At 55.5% G+C, this 19,304-nt stretch overlaps 1 protein-coding gene across 1 annotated transcript; it reads left to right on the top strand.

The window, feature by feature from the left end:
- Positions 1–2,000: 2,000 nt before the first annotated feature.
- LOC123927441 (SLAM family member 9-like) lies at positions 2,001–12,903 on the top strand. The gene is made up of 6 exons (XM_045982009.1): positions 2,001–2,112; positions 6,748–7,140; positions 8,684–8,974; positions 10,478–10,609; positions 10,804–10,895; positions 11,162–12,903. The coding sequence occupies exons 1-6, from the start codon at positions 2,040–2,042 to the stop codon at positions 11,252–11,254; spliced, it is 1,074 nt and encodes a 357-aa protein (XP_045837965.1). The 5' UTR covers positions 2,001–2,039; the 3' UTR covers positions 11,255–12,903.
- Positions 12,904–19,304: the final 6,401 nt, after the last annotated feature.

The following is a 19,304-nucleotide window of genomic DNA, read 5'->3' as shown; positions in this document are numbered from 1 at the left end:
TGAGCCCCACTGCCCCTCACAGGGAATAAGCTTGGAAACCACAAAGACCTGGACACATGGAAGCCTGGTGACCTGAGCTGTTTTGCTGCAAATGATGGCGGGAGGGGACAGAGATCAGTGTCTTCAGGTGTAGGAAGTCCGGGGGCTGCCCCAGCATGGAGTGTGTGCAGGCTGACCCTCCGGGGTCCCGGCCTGCAGCTGTTGGAGGCTCCTTTCTAGGCCCTGCACCCAACCCCAAGCTAGGGTTTGCACAAGCAAACAGTTCTCACCCTGAGAGGGCTCACTCAGGGCTGTAACGACAGGGACAGGGGAACAGTCGGTTTGGTCCCCATCACCCTGTGATGGGATGAGCTGCCCAGATCTGAACTCTATCTGAGGAGTCTCTGCCCACAAGGCTCAGGGATGGCCGTGGAAGGGATCTCCCATCACTGGGTGGGAGCAGGGGGACAAGGCAGTGCCGAGGACTCTCTGGTCTGAGGGGCGCAGAGCAGTTCCGGGGGAGCCCAGACTGGATGTGGTGATCGCTGGAGGCCACACACTGGGATGGGACAGCGGCGGTGACGCGGGATTTCCCAGAGTTCCTTGTTGGGAGTCAAGACCCTGACTCTTGCTCTGCTGGGTGACCTCTGGCAGGAGGACCAAACCCTTAGGACTCAGGTCTCACATCTATAAAATGGGTTTAAGAGGCTGATCACCTTGAGTACGGGGCCCCGGGCCAGTCCTGGGGATCCAGCCTGAGGATCTGAGGGTCTGAGAAGGTGAGGGGGAGCCGGGGAATGGGGAGGGGCACCGGCCAGGGGTTAGTGATGGAGCTGCTCCCCTAGGGTCCATGGGAGGCCAGGGTTCTCAGAGGATATAGGAACCCCTCTGGGAAGAGGAGGCCGGGCCTGAGTCGAGGCCACTGAGCCTGTGGCCAGAGGTGCGTGTCCCTCTCCAGCCCTGCCTGTGCGTGAGCGGGGACCCAGGGCTGGCAGAGCCTCACAGGCAAGGGGGGCTGTGGGGCTGATCCTGTGGGGGTGGGCTTGGTCCTGGGGTGGGGGCCAGGGCCGGCCCTAGGCTGCAGACAGAGCCCTGGTGACCAGCAGTGGGGACATGCCCGTGTGTGCCCTGGGGTGTGGGGGTGACACTTCCCAGGAGGCTTTGTTCTCGGGCTCCTAGCTTCTCACCGTGACACCTGACAGTGAGGTTCCTAGACAATCATGAAGGAGATGTGACTCGTGAGATGGTGTAAAGACAGAGGACAGGCTCAAAGCAGGAAAGGCCCTGAGTCCTTGGCTGTAGGAGGGGACTCTGTGCCTGGCCATTGGCTGGCGCTGGTGGGCAGCGTGGCACAGGCCGAGTGGGAGCCCAGGAACAGGGGTCAGGGGTCCTAGGGGTGCAGGATGGGGAGGGGCAACCACCAGACTGATTGTGGGCACAAGGACGGGGCCTCTTCAGCACCGGGCCTCCTAGAGGAGGTTGTTTCTACATTTATTCTACAATTATCTCTTTTTTTTTTTTTAACATAGAATGTATTATTTGTTTCAGGGGTGCAGGTCTGTGAATCATCAGTCTTTCACAATTCACAGCACTCACCATAGCACATGCCCTCCCCAGTGTCCATCACCAGCCACCCCATCCCTCCTGGCTCCCTCCTCTCCAGCAACCCTCAGTTTGTTTCCTGAGATTAGGAGTCTCTTATGGTTTGTCTCCCTCCCTGGTCCCATCTTGTTTCATTTTTTTCCCTTCCTTCCCCCTACAACCCCCTGCCCTGCCTCTCAAATTCCTCATATCACAGAGATCATATGACAATTGTCTTTCTCTGTGCAGTTATCTCCTGAGGTCCCCCTGCGGGTGCTGAGCTAACATGAGAGATCGGAGTGGGTTACTCTAGGCTGGACAGTGAGGTCCCAGAATGAGCAGTCAGCCCCGCCCTTGGGGTGTGGAAGACCCTAAGGGCTCTTCTCGGTGATGCTTTTCCTCTTTTCTAGACTCTGCATTCTGGTATTTCCTCTGCAACCTCACAGGCCCAGGCGGAGCCAGCAGGGAGGCAGCCGGCCATGGGCGCCTGCTCAGAAGACCCCCATCTGTGCGGGGCCTCCTGGCTCCTGCGATTCGCCAGCTTCCTCCTCAGTGAGTGGCCCGGGCCCCCTGGGAGGGAGGCCACCGGGTGGGCAGGGAGGCAGGAGCTCCCGGGCTGGCTGAGGTCTGTGCTGAAGAACCAGACAGAGCAGCTCCGTGATGACGGAGCACACGCGGTGCACTGGGTTAGAGCCCCGGGGTGGGGGGGGGGGGGGGACAGAGGGAACAAAGGGAGCTTTGGGCTAAGGCCAGGCTGGGAACCCTCACCTGGCTGCTTGGAAGCATGAAGGGAACCCCTTCCCCCACCCTCCCCAAGGGGGTGAGGCCAGGAGAGCTCAGAGCCTCCTGGGGAGAGGATGGAGGAGACACAGGAGCGGCTGCGGGGGACCCAGGTGGGGGGCACACCCCCCCACACCATGCACAGGGGAGCAACAGCCTCTGCAGCTGCTGTGTGCAGGAGGAGCCGACCCAGAGCCCCCGTCTGAGCTGGAGGGGCCGCGCTAGTCTGGCTCCTTGGGCAAGATGAGGCCCCGAATCCAGGGACATTCTGTTTGCAAAGGAAGGAAAGGAGCCCCCAGAATTCAAGGGTCTGCGCCCACCTGCTGTGTGTAAGGGTGAGCCGGGAACAGGAGACTGCTGACCTGGGCTCTGGGTCGGGGTGACCTGGGGGTACAGGAGGGAAGCAGAGGGGGTTCCAAAAAGGGAACTGAAAGACTGTTTTAAGGAGAGCCCGATTTTCCGGTTCTTATTTCAGCTGAGACCATCAGCTTCTGACTAACATTTTAAATAAGAACAAAGGAGAAAATACTGTGCTCTTGGGATTTGTGAATTCTGCAGACCCCGGGAAAGCTGTTACTGTCTGTAATGTTTGGTGTGAACACACCAGCCGGCAGGATTCTAGGAGATTTTTGGATACCAGGGCATTTGTAAATAGAGAGATAAATCATTAGAAAAAGAGCTTTGCAAGACCCTTTTAATGGGGTAACTTCCTGTCAGCAACAGGTGGGCTTTCTCTTTTCACTTTCATTGAACTGGAGAAATATGAGATATTACATTGAATTTCCTCCATAAACATCTGGATTGTAAAACTAAAAATGATAGAAAAAAGGAGGAAGAAAGGAAGAAAGAAGGGAAAAAGAGGGAAGGAAAAGAGACAGAAATGGACAAAATTTTACAGTGATGGTTGAAAGTTAAGTTTCATCTTATTTAAATAAACTTGGACTCTCTTGCTCACAGCCATCCCACCCCTGACCTTCTGTCCCTCTTTGGGACAGCTTCTGGGCCTCTCCTCCCCTGCAGCCTGAGGGTTGAGCCTCCTCTCTCCCGGGTTCCCCTCTTTCCAGCAGGTGCTGGTTAACCCTCAGGTAGCCCCACGTGCCTCCCTGCCAAAGCCAGCCAGTACTTGAGTCCCCTCTCCTGGGACAATTGCTGGGGGGTGAGACTTCAGATCTGCTCAGAGTCCACGGACCGGACAGCAGTACTGGGAGGGAAGAACCCTGGGGGGGAGGGGCAGGAGAAGCTGGGGGAGGGCAGGGGGCTGTAGGGCAGTTTCCTACAGGGGAGGCGCTGGGCTGACAGAGGGAAGCTGGCTCCAGGACTGATTCTGCTGTGGGTGAATCCAGAAAAGTTTTCTCCTGAGGGAACCCCTCCTCTGTGAAAGGTTCCCTCAAATTCCCTCCAGCTGTGACATCCTGGGATTGGGGGTCTCCCCCTGAACAGGACTGTCCCTGTTGCTTCTCCAAGGCCTCTGTTCTGTGTCTTCCTCCTGTCCTGTTCTTGTCCTGCATCCTGACGGGGACGGACAGCTGGGGAGCCGGCTTGGGAAGCTTCAGAACCCAGAGCCCAGGACCACCTGTGGTGACCTCCTCCACTCTCCAAGAGGGAGGGGATGCATCTTAAGGCTCCCTGCAGCCCTAGGGCCTTCTGTCATCTCTGTCTCTGCTCCTGAGCGGGGTGTGGACCCCGGTGTGCATGACCCACTCAGGCCAGCGAGCTGCTGCAGGGGATGGGGGGTGGGTGGGAACAGCCTGGCCGGAGCCGCGTAGCTGCTGCCCGTGGTTGGCAGAAACACCAGCGTCCGTGTCCCTGTCCCCTGGGGTGGACCCCTCTGACCCACACGGGGGGCACTGAGAGCGACTGTGTGGGCTCAGAATTCCAGGGGAGCAGCCGCGGGCAGGTGTCGCCCTGAGGATGGATCTGCTGTCCCTCAGGGAACCCCGGGCACCGTCCCCCTGTTGGAACAAGGGCGGCTTCTCTGACTCGGGGTCGGCGTCCTGTGTGCACCACACTCTGCGTATTTGCACACGAGATGGGCCGTGGCCGTGGCCGTGGACGGGGTGGGGACGCGGGTGTGACGGGACACCGTCGTTCTGTGCATTAATCCATGAGGAGCCGCCAGGCTCATTCACAGGAGGAATGCTCCTTAAATATAACGTGACATAATTTTCTCTTATCAGTCGGGCAAAGGGCAGAAAGCTTGATCACCGTGTGCCGGTGGGAACCTCAGCATCACTGGGGGGAGAGCCGCTGGGGTCGCTCTCAGGAGGCGATGGGCAGGGTCGGTCAGAGGCTGAGATGGAGCTGCCTTTGGTCTAAGACCCTCTAGTGGGTTATCCCAGTGTCCACACACCCACGGGAACGGTCTACACCACCAAGTGTGATGTACACACACCCACGTGGGGCGCAGATACGCTGCCTGTGGTGTGTACACTCGTGTGTGATGGACAAGAAGTCACGTGCGACCATATACACACAAGTGTGGCACGTGTAGCCCAGCGTGTGCTGTAGACGCACCTGTGTGTGACGCGTGCGCACCTGAGAGCGATGCGTGTGCCCCCGTGCATGAGGTGCAGGTGCCCACATGGTGTGAGCTCCGTAGCGTGTTGTACGTACACCCGTGTGTGACACGTGTGCCCCGTGTGTGATGTGTGTGCAACCTGCATGTTCCATGTGTGACTCGTGTGCCCCGTGTACGAAACATACGCCCCACAGATGATGCACATGTACCTGCGTGGCTTCTGTGTACGGAAAAGGACAGATACGCCCCTGCGTGTGACTCCGTACCTCCCCGAGCACAGACGCAGCTGCAGCCCTGCCCGAGCCGTGCGGAGAAGGGGGGAGCAGCGCAGCGCAGGAGGTGTGGGTCGTGCACGTGGAGACACACGCAGGCACCTGTCAGTGCAAAGACCCCCGAAGAAGGGACACACGGGAGCCCGGAACAGCACCAGCCTGTGGGAAGGGCAGCGCGGCAGTGGGGCTCAGAGGTCGGGGAGAGCTGCATTTCCATGTCTAGCGCCCTCCTTTACTGCAGTGTGGAATCTGCTTAATATTTAAGACAAAAGTCGCTGAGTGCGGCCGAAATGCAACCTTCTCACCCTTGGAAAGGGGACGACACTCCGCACCCGCCTGCATCAGTGGGTTGTCCTGGGATCCCGAGATGCCCAGAATCTGACGAAGCAGTAAACGTAGGGAAAGGGACTCACATTCATAGGGAGCCTGTGGTCTCAGGTGAGCGAGCGGCAGGTGGACCAGGTACCTGTAAACTCCCCACAGCCTAACACAGTGATGAGACGACAAGGAACAGTCACGGTGGGGGCTTTCTCACATGTAATCCTTGCAGGAGCCCCGTGGACACGCTCACATCTCGTCCTGGTGGTTCCCATGCGGGAGCTCCAGGCTTAGACACTTTAGGAAATAGCCCGGGGCTGCTCACTCAGTGAAGGGAGGATCTGGAACGTGACCCCAGTGTGTGTCTCACCCCAGAGCTCACGCCCTCAAGCCAGGAACCCAGGCAAGACCCCAGGAGCCCTCACTGGGTCCAAATGCATGCCTGCGATTCCTAGGCTCCTGCCTCAGGGTCCTGGGGCTGCCGAAACAAGACAGCATAAACCCTTAAACAACACAATCTTTTCATCTCCTGGTTCTGGAGGCTGCGAGCCCAAAATCAAGGTTGTGGCCAATTCGCTTTCTGAAGAGAGGGATGCAGCACTGTGCTGTGGGGACCCATGGCACTTGTGTCCCGACGTGCTAGAGGGACTGGGGGACAGTGTGGCTGTGCCCGACTCAGTGGAGCCTGGCGGAGCCGTGTCAGGACCTCACCATCCCTGGCTGTTGGCCAGAGGCTGCCCTCCGTCCCTCCCCATGGGGGTCTCTGCACGGGGCCACCCACAACACAGTGGCGGGCTTCGTCAGAGCAAGCAGGACACAGGGTGAAAACAAGACGTGGTCACATTCCTGTCGGACCTGCTGTCCCTGAGGCCGCCCATCACGTTAGCAGCACTCTGCTCCTTAGAGAGGAGTCCTGGGGGCAGATCACCTCCAAGGGCAGAGCTCGCATGCCCTTTGGGCATGAGAGGTCTCTGTAACCCTGTGAGAACCTGCCTCCTGCAGAAATGCACTCGGTGTGGTCCCAAAAGCTGCTCCTGCTTCAGATCTGAGACCTCCTGACATTCATGCTCTCGCTGTCAGGGGTCAGGACACTGCAGGTGAGCAAGTTCCCGTGACCTGTTCAAGGGGATGCTCCCCTGGGACCAGGAGGAATTCCAGCCTCGCCTCAAACTCATGGCACTCTCCTGCCTTCCCAGACTCCAGGGGGCACATGGGATAGATTTCAGGAAGATGGGTTCTAGGGTTTTCTCCTTTATTCCTAATGAAAACCATCCATGTTTTCTGTGTCCTATGCCCTAGGTGTCTGCAGCGCTGTGACCCAGAGTCCTGGAGCCCGTGGGGCTGCAGTGGATGATTCTGGAATCCCTGTTCCGCTGAAGAGGATTCAAGGAGATTCTGTGTTGTTTCAAGTGATCAGAAATCCAGAAATATCTTCAGGAGCTGAGCTGGAGAATATTACTTGGGGCATTAAAACTGGATCAATGTACACAGGCATACTCCGAGTTAGTCCCAGGGGAGATGTTCCACAATGGGTCAACTTCCAGGACAAGTTCGAGAAGAGGGTCCATGTGCTCAACACAACGACCCTGAGGATTGACAACCTGACCCTTGAGGACAGTGGACTGTACCGGGCTCAAGAGTCCTATACCACGGGAATACAGTATGACCAGGATTTCCACCTGAAGGTCTATGGTATATGGTGACCCTCCCCCAGTCCCAGAGCTGACCCCCTTCCTCAGTCCCTGGGTGTGTCCATGCGCCCCGCTTATAAGATTCCTTCCAGACCACAGCCTTCGGACTCGATCGTCTCCCAGAAATTCGATGCTGTGAGGTCACCACAAATGCAGGCAGAGCTGAGACTCACACCAGGGATAAATCACGTCTGTGCTTCAGGAGGGAACACGGAATGGGGGGAAATGGGGATTTTGCCGTAACACTCATTGTCCCCATAGGACTCGGGGTCCTTAGCGAGACTCTTACTGTCTAGTGCTGCTGTAACAGGTGACAGCACCTCAGTGGCTGACCACACCCCCCCGGGGTCCTCCTAGGCTATAGGGCAGGAGTCAGACCCCAGAGCCTCTGGAGCTTCTGGAGCCTCTGGAGGCTCTGGGGAGAATCCACTTCTGTTCCTGTGCCCACTTCTAGGGGCACCGACATCCCCTGTCTTGTGGTCCCTTCCTCCCCCTTCACAGGTGGCACAGGTGGGATGAGTCCCTCTGGCACCGCCTCCCTCCCACCTCCTCTCCTGCCTCCTCCCACTTGTGAGGACCCTGTGATCACATGGGGCTTGTCCCAGGGAATTCAGACCATCTCTAGTTTACCATCAGCTGATTCTCAGCCTCAGTTCCCTTTGCCCTGGAACCTAAGACACCTGCGGGCTCTGAGGTTCAGCACGTGGTCGTGGTTAAAAGATACTCGACACCTAGCAGGATCCGGAATCCTGCGTGTGGTTCTCCCCTCGTCCTTCTCAGCCCAGCCCAAGTCAGCTCACTCACAGACTCCACAGTCCAGCTCTGAACCTCCATGGATGGAGGAGAATTCACAGGGTAACCCCTCCTCAGACCCTCAGGGAGCAGCTCTCTCCCTGCACCCCTCCCCCGCACAGGAAAATGTCCTGCCCCAGAGAGAGTGGCCTTCGCAGATTCAGGTCCTGGAGATTTCCAGAGAGACTCTCAGTCAGTCCCTTGTCTTCCTGGGTGGACCCCAAGTTCAGTGCATATTACAACAAGAGTTGGGGTGGTCTTTCCTAGGAACCACCACTGTGTCCCCCACTGCAGTCTCTCCTGGTGGAGCCTGGGGCTGATCTCTGGGCTCCCAGAGCTGCCGGTGGCCGTCTGCACCACGGGCTCTGTGGTCCCTGGAACCATCTGAGCAGGAGTAGAGCTGGGCTCTGGACCAGGACAAATCCTTGTGTCTCACACTTAACCTTCCTGTAGGAGACACGTCACTTTCTTGGAGTTAATGGGTTTCAGGCAGATGACTCCAGCATCTAATTTCTCGTGGGAGATTTGTAAGACGTGCTCAGCCTAGTGAATCACACAGAGCTGAACTCAGTGGCTCCCTTCCTTTTTGGCACCTGCTGTATATTTGGGTCAATTCCCTGTTATCTATAAAATGCAATCGCTATACTTATAGGGAGGAAGCCAGAGCATCAGGGAGAATCTGCAGGAGGAAGCAGGAGCTGTGATGTTTCCCACTCATGTGAGGCTCTGTCCCCTTGTCTCTCCTGCCCCAGAGCCTGTGCCCCTGCCCCAGATCTGCATCAAAGTTCTGTCCCTCACACGAGGTTGGTGCAACATCACTGTGGAGTGTGACACCACGGGAACCAGGGAGAACCTGTCGCTATCCTGGGAGATCAAGGGTCTCCCCAGGGAGCTGGGACCGGCCCCAGGACCAGTCACCAACCCCTGGATCCTGGCTGTGAACCTGCCCCTGAGACAGCCCAACACGAGCCTCACCTGTGTGGTCAGCAACCAGGTGGACCAGAAAACTGCCACCGTGGACCTTGGGGACGTCTGTGATCATGGTGAGTGCACCTGCTAGAGGGGAGGGTCTCTCCCGGTGCTCAGGGATCTCTGGGTGACTGTTCTCAACTTTTGTTCCCCAAGATTATGTCACTCCCTGCCACCTGGTCACCCCGTCCATGACTCTAGCAGGCACATCCAACCTGCTACTGCCCTTGGGTGTCATTCCTGTGCTGCTCTCTAGCCCTCAGCCCTGCTGGTCCAGGCAGCACCCAACAGGTACCTCTCCTCACCCTCATCCATCATCCCAAGTGTGTTCACGGTGGTTTTCAGGAAAAGCGAGTTGGGGGTGTCTGTGGTCTGTGCCACCTGAGGGGTCTGGGCCGATGACTGCCTGTAGGATTCAGGGTTCACTGCTCCTCTGCCCATTTCTGGTCTCACGGACACACATCACACCCACCTGCTTGCCTGCATTCCCGATGTGTCCCGCTCTCCTCCACTGCCAGCCTCTGCTCAGGCCCCTCCCTCTGCCCTCAGCCCTTCCAAGTCAGGAGTCCTCCACTCCCAACTTATTCCCATCCAGGGACCCCCTCCCTGCAGCTGGCTCTGGGGGCCTGTGACCCGGGCAGTCCCACAGGGCCTTGTGCTGGAGGCAGTCCCAGCATGAAGAGAGTTTGCTCAGGGGCTCTGCAGCCTCGATGACTCAGGGCCCTGCAGGAGCTGCCACTGTCCTGCCCTCACACTTCGTATCCTCTAAGGAGCAGTCAGTTGCCCCACACTGGGAGCTGATGCTCTAGCCCAGGATTAGTCTCCTCTGCAGCCTTAACTCCTGGAGGGCAGGGGCTATGAGAGCTTCTCCTTTGAATGCCTGTCATAGAATCAACCTCAGGCACTTTGCGCATAGTCAGCATGTCCCTGAATGAATGAATGACCTGGTTCCCCGTGATTCCCCTCACCCTCCACCACCTCCTCCACCAGCTACTGGGGGACCTGCTGCCTCCATATCCGTGATCCCAGAGGAAGCTCATGGCTCAGGGACATACTGGGCCCTCTGGAAAGAGGCTCCTCCCTCCCTCTCATCCTCCCACCCAGGTCCTCCTACCTGGTCCCTCTCTGACCTGCCCCAGTGGGTGCTGATAGCTACCAAGGCTGGGGACTTGTCACAGCCATTCCTGGTCATGGGTCTCCTTCCTGGGATGCCTCACCCACCCTGAATATCGGGTAACCTCCTATTCCTCCCTTAAGTCCGGGTTTGCCCATCACCTCCATGAGGCCCACCCTGATGACCTGGGTACAAGGTGTAAGCTCTCGTGTCCTAGAATGGCTCTGGCTGCCTGCCTTTGGCATGTGCTCAGCCCTCCCCCAGCCGAGGGCACCATGTCCTGCTCCTCTCAGCACCCCAGCCCCAAGCAGGAGCTCGGGAACTGGCTGAGTGAGAGCCCCTGCCATGCTCCTCCCTCTCGAGCTCCTGACCAGGTCCCTTCAGACTCTCCATGTGCCTGGCAATGGGCGTCCTCAGTTCTCTGTCGCCTTAACCTTCTTCACTCTCTGTGTGATGGAAACAGATGCGCAAGGACAGACCAGTGCTGCCCACTTGCGAAACATCCTGGTTCCTGTTGCGGTCCTGCTGCTGATCCTCGGAGCTGGGCTGCACCTTTGGAAGAGACGTGGGAAGAAGAACGTGGAGCCTGGGAGAGGCAGGTTGCACTTCTTCTCGTGGCCAAGACTTCCCTCCCCTACTACACCCTGGATTTTCTTTCCTCCAGCATATTGTTGCTCAGGGAGTGTCCCTCCAGGCAGCTGGTGGGTGTGGCCATGGCCATGGGGGTCATGGAGGGGGAGGGTACAGGTTTCCAGGCTGAGACTCAAGCTCCATCTGTGTGTGACCCAGGGGCAGGATCGCAGGAGGAACCCAGGGACCCGGATGGTGGCATCCACTATGCAGAGCTGAGCCAGCAGGGGTGTGATGACCTCAAGGACAAGGTGAGGCTAGGGGAGGAGGCAGCCTGGGTTCTCCCTAGTCCCTCTGCGCCTGGGTGTGGGCCTGTCAATCCCAGTCATCTGCTGGCTTTTGTCTCCAGGCCTCTGTAACCCTTTCCAGACAACACAGTATTAACTAAGGACATTCTCCTGGGGTCCATGCAGTGCTGGGTGCTGGAGGAGGTCATGTGCAGCCCTGGGTCTCCGTGGGTCCCTCTGGGTCCTCTGCATCCCTCAGCTGTTCCAGGAACCCTCTGTCTGCATTCCAGGGTATTGGAGAACCACATCTAGAAGAGGAGAACTCTCTCACTACTGTCTACAGTGAGGTCCGCAGGCCAGGCCAGGCCATGACCACGATTTAATGGGAAGAAGCAGGAGAATCCCGCCCCGGGGACACCTGTCTCCTGAGCATGATGCCTGCAGCTCTGGTCCTGCCTCTTCCACCTCCGACGGCTCTGAGCAGGGACTGGATGGATCCAGGAGTTATTTCTGTGCTAAATCCTCGTGCACAAGCCCCGTGAGACACACAGTGGTAGGTCAGGGAAACTGAGTAAATAAATTGGTCCAAACCTGTTCCAGGACCACTCAGCCTCTGCTACGTGACAACCTTAGACGGTCCCCACCACTGTCCCTCTCATCTGTACAACATCAAACTGGCTTTCAGACCCTCAGCCTCTGGGACAGTCCATGGAGAATCACAGCATCCCCCCGGGCCCATCTTGAGCACCCCCGGCCGTCAGTCCTGCACTGAGAGCTCTTTACAGATAATGTGAATTCGTAATCATCCCCACTTACTGGGGACTGGTTCTGTGACACAATGTGCACATTTTGTTTGTGGGGAATATGGAAAAGTTGGCTCGAGCCCTAGAAAAATACTGTAAGGTCCCCTCTTGGTAAGGGACACACTTTCTCTCCTTCCATGCTCTACCGCCATTCCTCCAGGTGACAAAACTGCCTGCTGTTGGCCCGAATTAGTAATTCAAGCAGTGAAAAGCGGGTCTCAAATGTCCCTTCCTCTCCATCTCTCAGCTGACCCGGAGATCCACTGGAAGCAGGTAGATCCCCTGAGATCAGAGGAAAGTAGAGAAGCTTCTCATCCCTAAAACCTCAGTGTCTGCACAGGAGCACACACACACTGGCCTCCAGCCGTGCAGCTGTCTGGTCAGAACCAGGACTGTCCCACAAACATGCAGATCACAGTAGAAAGGAGGACTTGAAGTGTCTGAGAACATTGTCCCATCTGGGTCGCTGGCAGAGCAGGGCTGTGTCCCTGAATCGTGTGGTCCATTTCTGAGCTCAGCTCTGTTCCCTCCGGGGTCCCTACAGCTCACCCTTGCTGGTGGGCAGGGAGCAGGGAGAAACCACGTCCCGGGCACTGGGAAGCAGAAACTCCAGCAGGTGGTGATGTTGTCATTAGCCACACAGCACACGGTGGGTGACAGACGTTAGACATGATTCCTATCCTTAGTGCAGTCTGGACAGTGAGGGGGTGAGGACTGGACGTAAGTGCACGAGGCCGCCGTACACCCCACAGAGCCACACGGGGCTCCCTGCCCCCCACACCCCTTCCCACCCTCTCACCCATTCCGTGGACCTGGACTGGATGACTGTCCGTGTCTGCAGAGCACTCGGGAGCCTCAGTGCGCTCCCGGGACCAGGAGCACAGAGTTCTAAATCTGTGTTCAAATCTTGACTAGTGTCATGATGGGTCCCTGCCCTCCCTGTGGTCTTCTATCCTGCAGTCTTGGTGAACTCACCTATTAGTCTTGGGAATTTTCTGTAGAAACTCTGGGATTTTTTGTCCGACATACATAAACAATGTCCATAATAAACACAGGTTTTCTCTTTCCCCTTTCCCATTTGTATATTATTTTATTTCCTTTTCTTGTCGTATCACACTGATCAGACTTCTAGGGGAACGCTGCATAGCAGTGCTGAGAACAAACAGCCTTGCCTCCTTCCCAGTGTTCAGGAAAAAGCTAGATTTCGACCACTAAGGATGCTATTAAGTGCAGGGTTTTTTGTAAATATGTTTTATTAGATTTATCAGTTTCATTTTCTCTGTTCTTGTCTTATTTTCTTTTTTCAAATTACTCTGGGTTTATTTTGCTCTTGTATTTCTAGATACAAAAGGTAAATGCTTCAATTGTTAATCTGAGCATTTCTTCTCCTGTATTATCTGCCTTTCATAATATGTATTTCCCTATAGGCACTGGGTTAGCTTCTTTTCACACACTTTGATATCTTGTATTTTTCATTTCCATTCACTTCAAATATTTAAAAATTTCTCTCAAGACTTCCTCTTTGATCTGTGGGTTATATAGAAATCTTTCTTAATTTCTAAATGGAAATTTTTCTGTAGTTTAGGATATTAAATTCGACTCTAATTCTATTGTGGTCAAAGAAATACGTTATTTCAAATCCTTAAACGCCGTCAGGTTAGTGTTATGACCCAGGACAGGACGTTGTCTGGGGAGGCTCCCGAGCGCACTTGAAAGGAATGTGAGGTCAGCTGCTGCTGGGGTTGAACGTTCTCTAAATGTCAGTGAGGTCGCGTGAGCTCAGGGTCGTGTTCACTGTCTGTCTTCCTGCTGATTCTCCACGCGGAGAGAGGATGCTCGGCTCTGACCGCGACGGTGGACTCACGTGCTTCTCCTTTCAGTTCTGTCAGTTTCTGCGCCGTGTGTCCGTCCAGTGCTCTGCTGTTAGGAGTTCTTCTCACTCCTGCTGACTTGGCCTTCCGTTGTTCTGCACTACTCTTCACCTGGAAATAGTCCTTGCTCTGACGTCTGCGCTCTCCGACGCCTACCGGCCCATCGAGGTGTCTTTGGATTAGCGCTCGTGTGTCGTCATCATCCATGTCACGTGTCTCAGTGGCTGGCCCAGTGCCAAGAGTTGTGCTCAAGTATGATTCTGGACTTTTCTAGGAGGAGATTTGGGATGAGATACACTTAAATGGATGAACTTTGAGTAAAGCAGACTGCCCTCCACTGCGGGTGGGCCTCACCCCATCAGTTGAAGGCTGAGTGAGAGCAAAGACTGACCTCCCCTGAGCAAGGGAGAATTCGACAGCACACGGCCATCAGACTGGAACTGCGGTACTGGCTCTTCCTTGTGTCTCCTCCTGACGACCTTGGACTTGAACCCCAGCAGCAGATCTTCCCTGCATCTGTCTGGCTCACCCTCCCTGCAGACCTGACTCACCAGCCTCTATAATAGTGTGAGCCATTCCTACAGCACATCTCTCTGGATCTACAAGCGTCCTAGACTGCTGGTTCCTGCAGAATCCTGACTACTGTCCGCAGCACATCTTTTCCTATCTCCTTCCTGCTAACCCAGCTCCATCAGCCCAGATGGGAATGGCAGTTCCAGAGTGACCTGGGCCCTACAGTCCCACGCCCAGTCTCCTGTCTTCTCCCTTATCTGAGGTGCTCCTTGATCTTCTTCTGCCTGTTCCTGTTCCTACCCCATCCCAGCACCCACAATGAATGGCCCCACAGAAACTGCATTATCGTGCTTTCCACACTGGGCTTTGGTTTCCCCATCAGCTGATTTTCCTGAGATTGTCTCTCTCACCCTCACTTCTTCCTTCCTCTTCTCCCACTGTCAGTGACTGTCCCAGTGTGTGTCCTTCTTCCCATGTTGTCATAGGAGTCCACCATGTGAGGGGACTCCCAGGGCATCTTCTGTCCCAGGGGGACCTCAGCAGGTGCATGAACACCACACCCAGACCTGGATGCAGAGGGAGGACAGGTGTGGGGGAAGAACCGAGCAGTGATGCCTGGACAGGTCTCGTCCTTCCAGCTCTTCTGAGCTTCTTGGGACAAGAAGAAGGTAACACATGATATCAGTGCTGCTCATCAGAGCAGATTTTCCTTGTAGACATTTTTTAGTAAAATGTTGTTTACAACAGTAAAGGGCCAGCCAGGAAGGAAATAAATGTTGACAGACACTGACACGCATGTGCCCAGTGGCCGTGGTCTGGTTACACCATGACTCTTCATTGGCCGCACAGCCAGAGGCAGGAGAGGAAGGCTGGAGGACACTGGAAGTGACAAGTCCCTGAGAAGGCACTGGACACGTGGTCTCTGAGTGGTTCAGTCCAGCCCTGACTGTCCATGTTAGAGGGTTGCAGGAAGGGAAACTGTATATCCCCATGATGCAAAAGACAAAATCCTGTGGATGGGACCTGAGATGTCCATAAATCTCTCAGTGGATCTTGTTCTTTCTACTGCGTCCCCATCCAGGTGGAGTGGAGAGGGACCCAGGTGTCTCTGGCCATTCTACTCCCTCTGCCATCCCCCTCCCTTCCAAACCTCCACAATAGTGGGCATTAGTGGGATAGACCAGATCCTGGGTCCTGGTCGACTTCCCTCCAGGAGAGACTCTCCAAGACTGTAGAGTTCCTCCTTTCCTGATTTCTTTGGCAAAAGTGACCAGATAGAGCCTGTATGAGGAACGGTCTCTCCTCTCCCTGCTTCCCTTTCTCAGCTGCTCCCTGGGATGCTCACAAAAGCTGCTTGTGCTCATGGGCGTCCTTTATTTCAGTGTAATTTCTCCCTCACGAGCCTGCAGGCAGCCTGAGAGGAGAAGCTTCCCCTTGTTCTCCGTCCCATCACCTGTGACATGGACAGAGCTGCTTGCTGGTACCTGTTCAATACTTGTTGGTGGTAGATGAGAAACATTTTCTCAGAAATCATTGGTCCCTCATCTGGGCTGCTAGGGGAGCCCACCCAAGCCCCCACGTCAGGTCACATGGAGTTGAATGTCATTGTCCCTGAGGACGACCTACCCTGAGATGCCCACATGGTTCTGCCAAGACAAACTCCATGGTCTCCTATGATTGGACCCACTCAGCGTGCATCCAGCCACAGGAACTCAGCTATGCTGGGATCATAGCTGCTAGGATCATGTCTCAGTCCGTCTGGCGTCATGCTGACCTCCATGGGGACTCCATCACCTTGTTGTGACCAAGTGAGAAGGAAGGAGCAGGTACACAGAAAAGCACCAGAAATGGATTACAAAACCCAAGAAAATCAAGTGTCATAACATCATAATGAAGTTTCTAGTTGCCAGTCATTTTGAGGAACATCAGCACATTCCTTCAGTTATTTAAGTTTTTGTTTATCTAAAGTTCTAGGTTTAGATATTTATTCTCTGTATTTTTGTTTGTTTTCCACATTTTATAAACTGAATATGGATTCTTCTCATCAGAGAAAACTCTTATTATTCAAATCTGTATGCCTGTAGTTCATCAGGCAATTTGAGTCCAGTGGTGTGTCCAAGGATTCAAAGAAATGAGGGGCCCTGTGGGACACAAGTTGACCTGGTCACAATGCCTGGGTGGGGGACAGATCAGAGGGGCAGCTCCAGGGTGGGCATTTCCGGGGTTCAGGAGGCAATTGTGAGGGAGTGTGGTGGGCAGCAGAACCATGTGGGCAGCAGGGACTTTTCTAGTACCCACATCCTGATTTCTCCAGACTCTTGAGGGTTGAAGGAGAAGAACAGGAGACCAGGGCCTGCCTGGGATGCCCTCACATCCCCAGGATGGGGAAACCACCCTCAAACCTCTCTTAGGGACGGCAGGTCTTTGCCCTGCTCTGGGGGCCCAGGATGAGATCACCAGCAGCTCAGAGTCTCACTTTCCAGAGTCCTGCTTTGTCGGGGGAGCTCTGTCGACAGTCTCAGGCCCTGTGTGCACCCCTCCCCACCCCGCAGCGTGCTTGTGTCCCAGCTCCCAGCTGAGGAGGGCGTGTGTGAGAGTGAGGGGCCAGGACAGCCTCCCAAGGTCCCTGCATTAGAGACAGCTGGGCGTGACACTGTCTGCAGGGAGGGGGACAGGGTAAGAGGACAGTCCCTTTCTATTTGTTGGTGACCTTTCCGTGTGGTTAGAACCATTTTTTTAAAGATTTTATTCACTCATTTGATAGACAGAGATCACAGGCAGGCAGAGAGAGAGGAGGAAACAGACACCCTGCTGAGCAGAGAGCCCAATGCGGGGCTCGATCCAGGACCCTGAGTGATGACCTGAGCCGAAGGCAGAGGCTTTAACCCACTGAGCCACCCAGGCGCCCCAGTTAGAACCATTTTTAGTCTCCTATGGGGGTATGCTACAGGCAGCCTCTTGTGAAACAGGCTCTGACTTGGTGGCCTGGACCTGTTCATGTCCCCACAGCTCCTCACGGTGCAGAGAGGGGTTGGGGTTCTGCAGTCAGACCCACTGGGTCACTCATTCTGCTTCTGCCACGTATTGGCGGGAAGATTCTGGTTGTGTTCACAGAGAGTTCACACACTCTCCTGGGCTCCCAACCCCCCGCCCTCCACGCAAACATGGACACTGAGGGAACCTTTCTTTATAAAAGCTCAGGTCCCCCTCGCCTATCAGTGGGAGAAGTCGCACCACCACCGTCATTACCCAAGCCAACGGCGGGAGCACAGGACCTGCAGAGGGAGATGGACCAGGTGCAGGAGCCCGAGAGATGGTCGTCCTTTGCAGGTCAACCACAAATGCAAATCGAACATTCTGGCCACCCTATTTGCCTTTCAAATGAACACAGCTGTGTCTGTGGTGTTGAGAGTCCAGAGTGCAGTGACAGGGCGGGGACAGGCTCTCTCCCATCTCCCCGGCAGCTGTATAAGGAGGAAAAGCTCCTGGTGGTCCCTGTGACGTGTCAGAGACCCTGAACCATTTCACACGTTAACCCCTAGGGTCCCACCGAATCTGGATCTCTTTCCTCGTCTACCCACAAATGCTGGGGTTTCCTGATTTGGGTCCTGGGGCATGCAGGTTGGGCGAGCAGGCAGGAAGCCCTGTGGGGGTTCTTCTTGGAGACGCAGGTGGTCCAGGCTTCCCCTCTGTGTCCCCAGAGCTCTGCCACTGTTGAGCCTGCACAGCGTCTCTCCCCAAGCTCAGAGAGCTGTGAGTGTGACAGCGTGAGGACAGTCCTAGAAGCCACCTGTGCCCCAGCAGACCCATGTGTGTGCTCTGGGCTGCCCAGCAACATGCTGGCCGGACGAGCCCCAGAGAAGGGGGACAGGTGTCCCTGCCTCAGCCACAGGGACGTCACCTTACCTGCTGCCACAGCCAGGCTGCCCAGAGTCCCCATGCTGGGAGAGGACAGGGAGTAGCTGGGCCTGGTGGCTCTCCCAGGGATGTCCTTTCTGTCCTTCAACACTGACAAATAAGACTCTTTCCTGGGAACACGACTTGGAGTCAGGCAGATTTGGGCAGGGATGGATTCATGACGAACTCATTTTTATAAACAATCGAAATTGACTGATTCACGTTCACTTCTACTCCCTTTTCAAAAGGATAATTTTTTAAATAGTCAAAGGATATTGCATCACACTGCCATATTTAAGTGTAGGTCCCTGTAGTCCGTGAGGGACACTGTCGTGGATAGATGTCTGCACGTGTCCTCGAGGGAGGATGCAGGACCGCGGGCAGAAACCACCAGAACCCAGAGCTCTTCTCAGCCTCTCATGGGATTGGAGTCGGTCCTTTTTCTGTGTGTTTTGTGTGTTCCAGAAGGGCACTGGGAGCATGAACGCCGGGAACCTGGATCCTATAAGGTTTGTGGCACCAACGTCTTTCTAGCGGTTTTTCCCAATCTTCCCGTAATCGGAACTCCTTCTCCTTGTTCCTAGTAAAGAGTCTGTCCTGCAGTCTGGGAGAAAACCCTCCACAAATTGTTTCAACGTCAGTCAGACAGACAGACAGACAGATAGACAGGAGTGGGGCGGCTCGCAGACCCACGGGTGCACAGGTCACCTGTCCTGCTGGGTGAGCTCCTGCCTCCGTCTTCACTACACGGTTGGTCTCTGGAAATTCCCTCAGTCCCAGCTTTTCCAGAGGCCTGGCCACTTGCCTTCTCTTTGATCACGTAGTTCCTGTTCACAACCCAACATCGCTGTGGGGGAACCTGCTGTCCCCCGCTTCAAGGTGATTTGTCTGAAAGATAAAATCCTGAGTCCGTGGGACCCCGGCACGCACAATGGCACTGAAACAGAAACTGACTTTGCTGAACGTTATACAAATACACCGAACCCTTAGGTGAGAGGATGATCCTCTAGGAAGCGTAATCTACCGCTAGGACCCCCGAGGGCAAAGAGCGTCCGAGCAGGTAAGTGTCTGTTTGGGAGCAACTCACCGTGGTGTGTCTTCCTCAGCCCCAGACCCCGCCACACCGCGGCTGACCCTGGATGGGGGATCATTCCCCGCACCAGGCACCTTTGTGGTCCTTGGGTCCCTACTCGGTGTCCTAGAGTCTCAGGCAGTCCTGACACTGTGTCCCTGCAGCTCAGGTCAGACCCCACGGAGTAGGGTTCAAGGTCACTGCACTGGCACCAGACTGGGACACCAGGCAAGCTGTGGTCTGTGCCTCTGTGCACCTGCGGTGACTGGCAGGTTCC

This window comes from Meles meles, chromosome 17 (assembly GCF_922984935.1).
Source record: "Meles meles chromosome 17, mMelMel3.1 paternal haplotype, whole genome shotgun sequence".
NCBI classification, from domain to species: domain Eukaryota; kingdom Metazoa; phylum Chordata; class Mammalia; order Carnivora; family Mustelidae; genus Meles; species Meles meles.
Note: the sequence above shows the minus strand (reverse complement) of the source record. Positions and strands in the feature narration are given on the sequence as shown.

Excerpts from the sequence above, each read along its gene's own strand:
- LOC123927441 (XM_045982009.1), top strand. The coding sequence starts at position 2,040 with ATGGGCGCCTGCTCAGAAGACCCCCATCTGTGCGGGGCCTCCTGGCTC. Across the intron at positions 2,113-6,747 it reads ATTCGCCAGCTTCCTCCTCA|GTGTCTGCAGCGCTGTGACC; the intron begins GTGAGTGGCCCG and ends CCTATGCCCTAG. Across the intron at positions 8,975-10,477 it reads TGGGGACGTCTGTGATCATG|ATGCGCAAGGACAGACCAGT; the intron begins GTGAGTGCACCT and ends TGATGGAAACAG.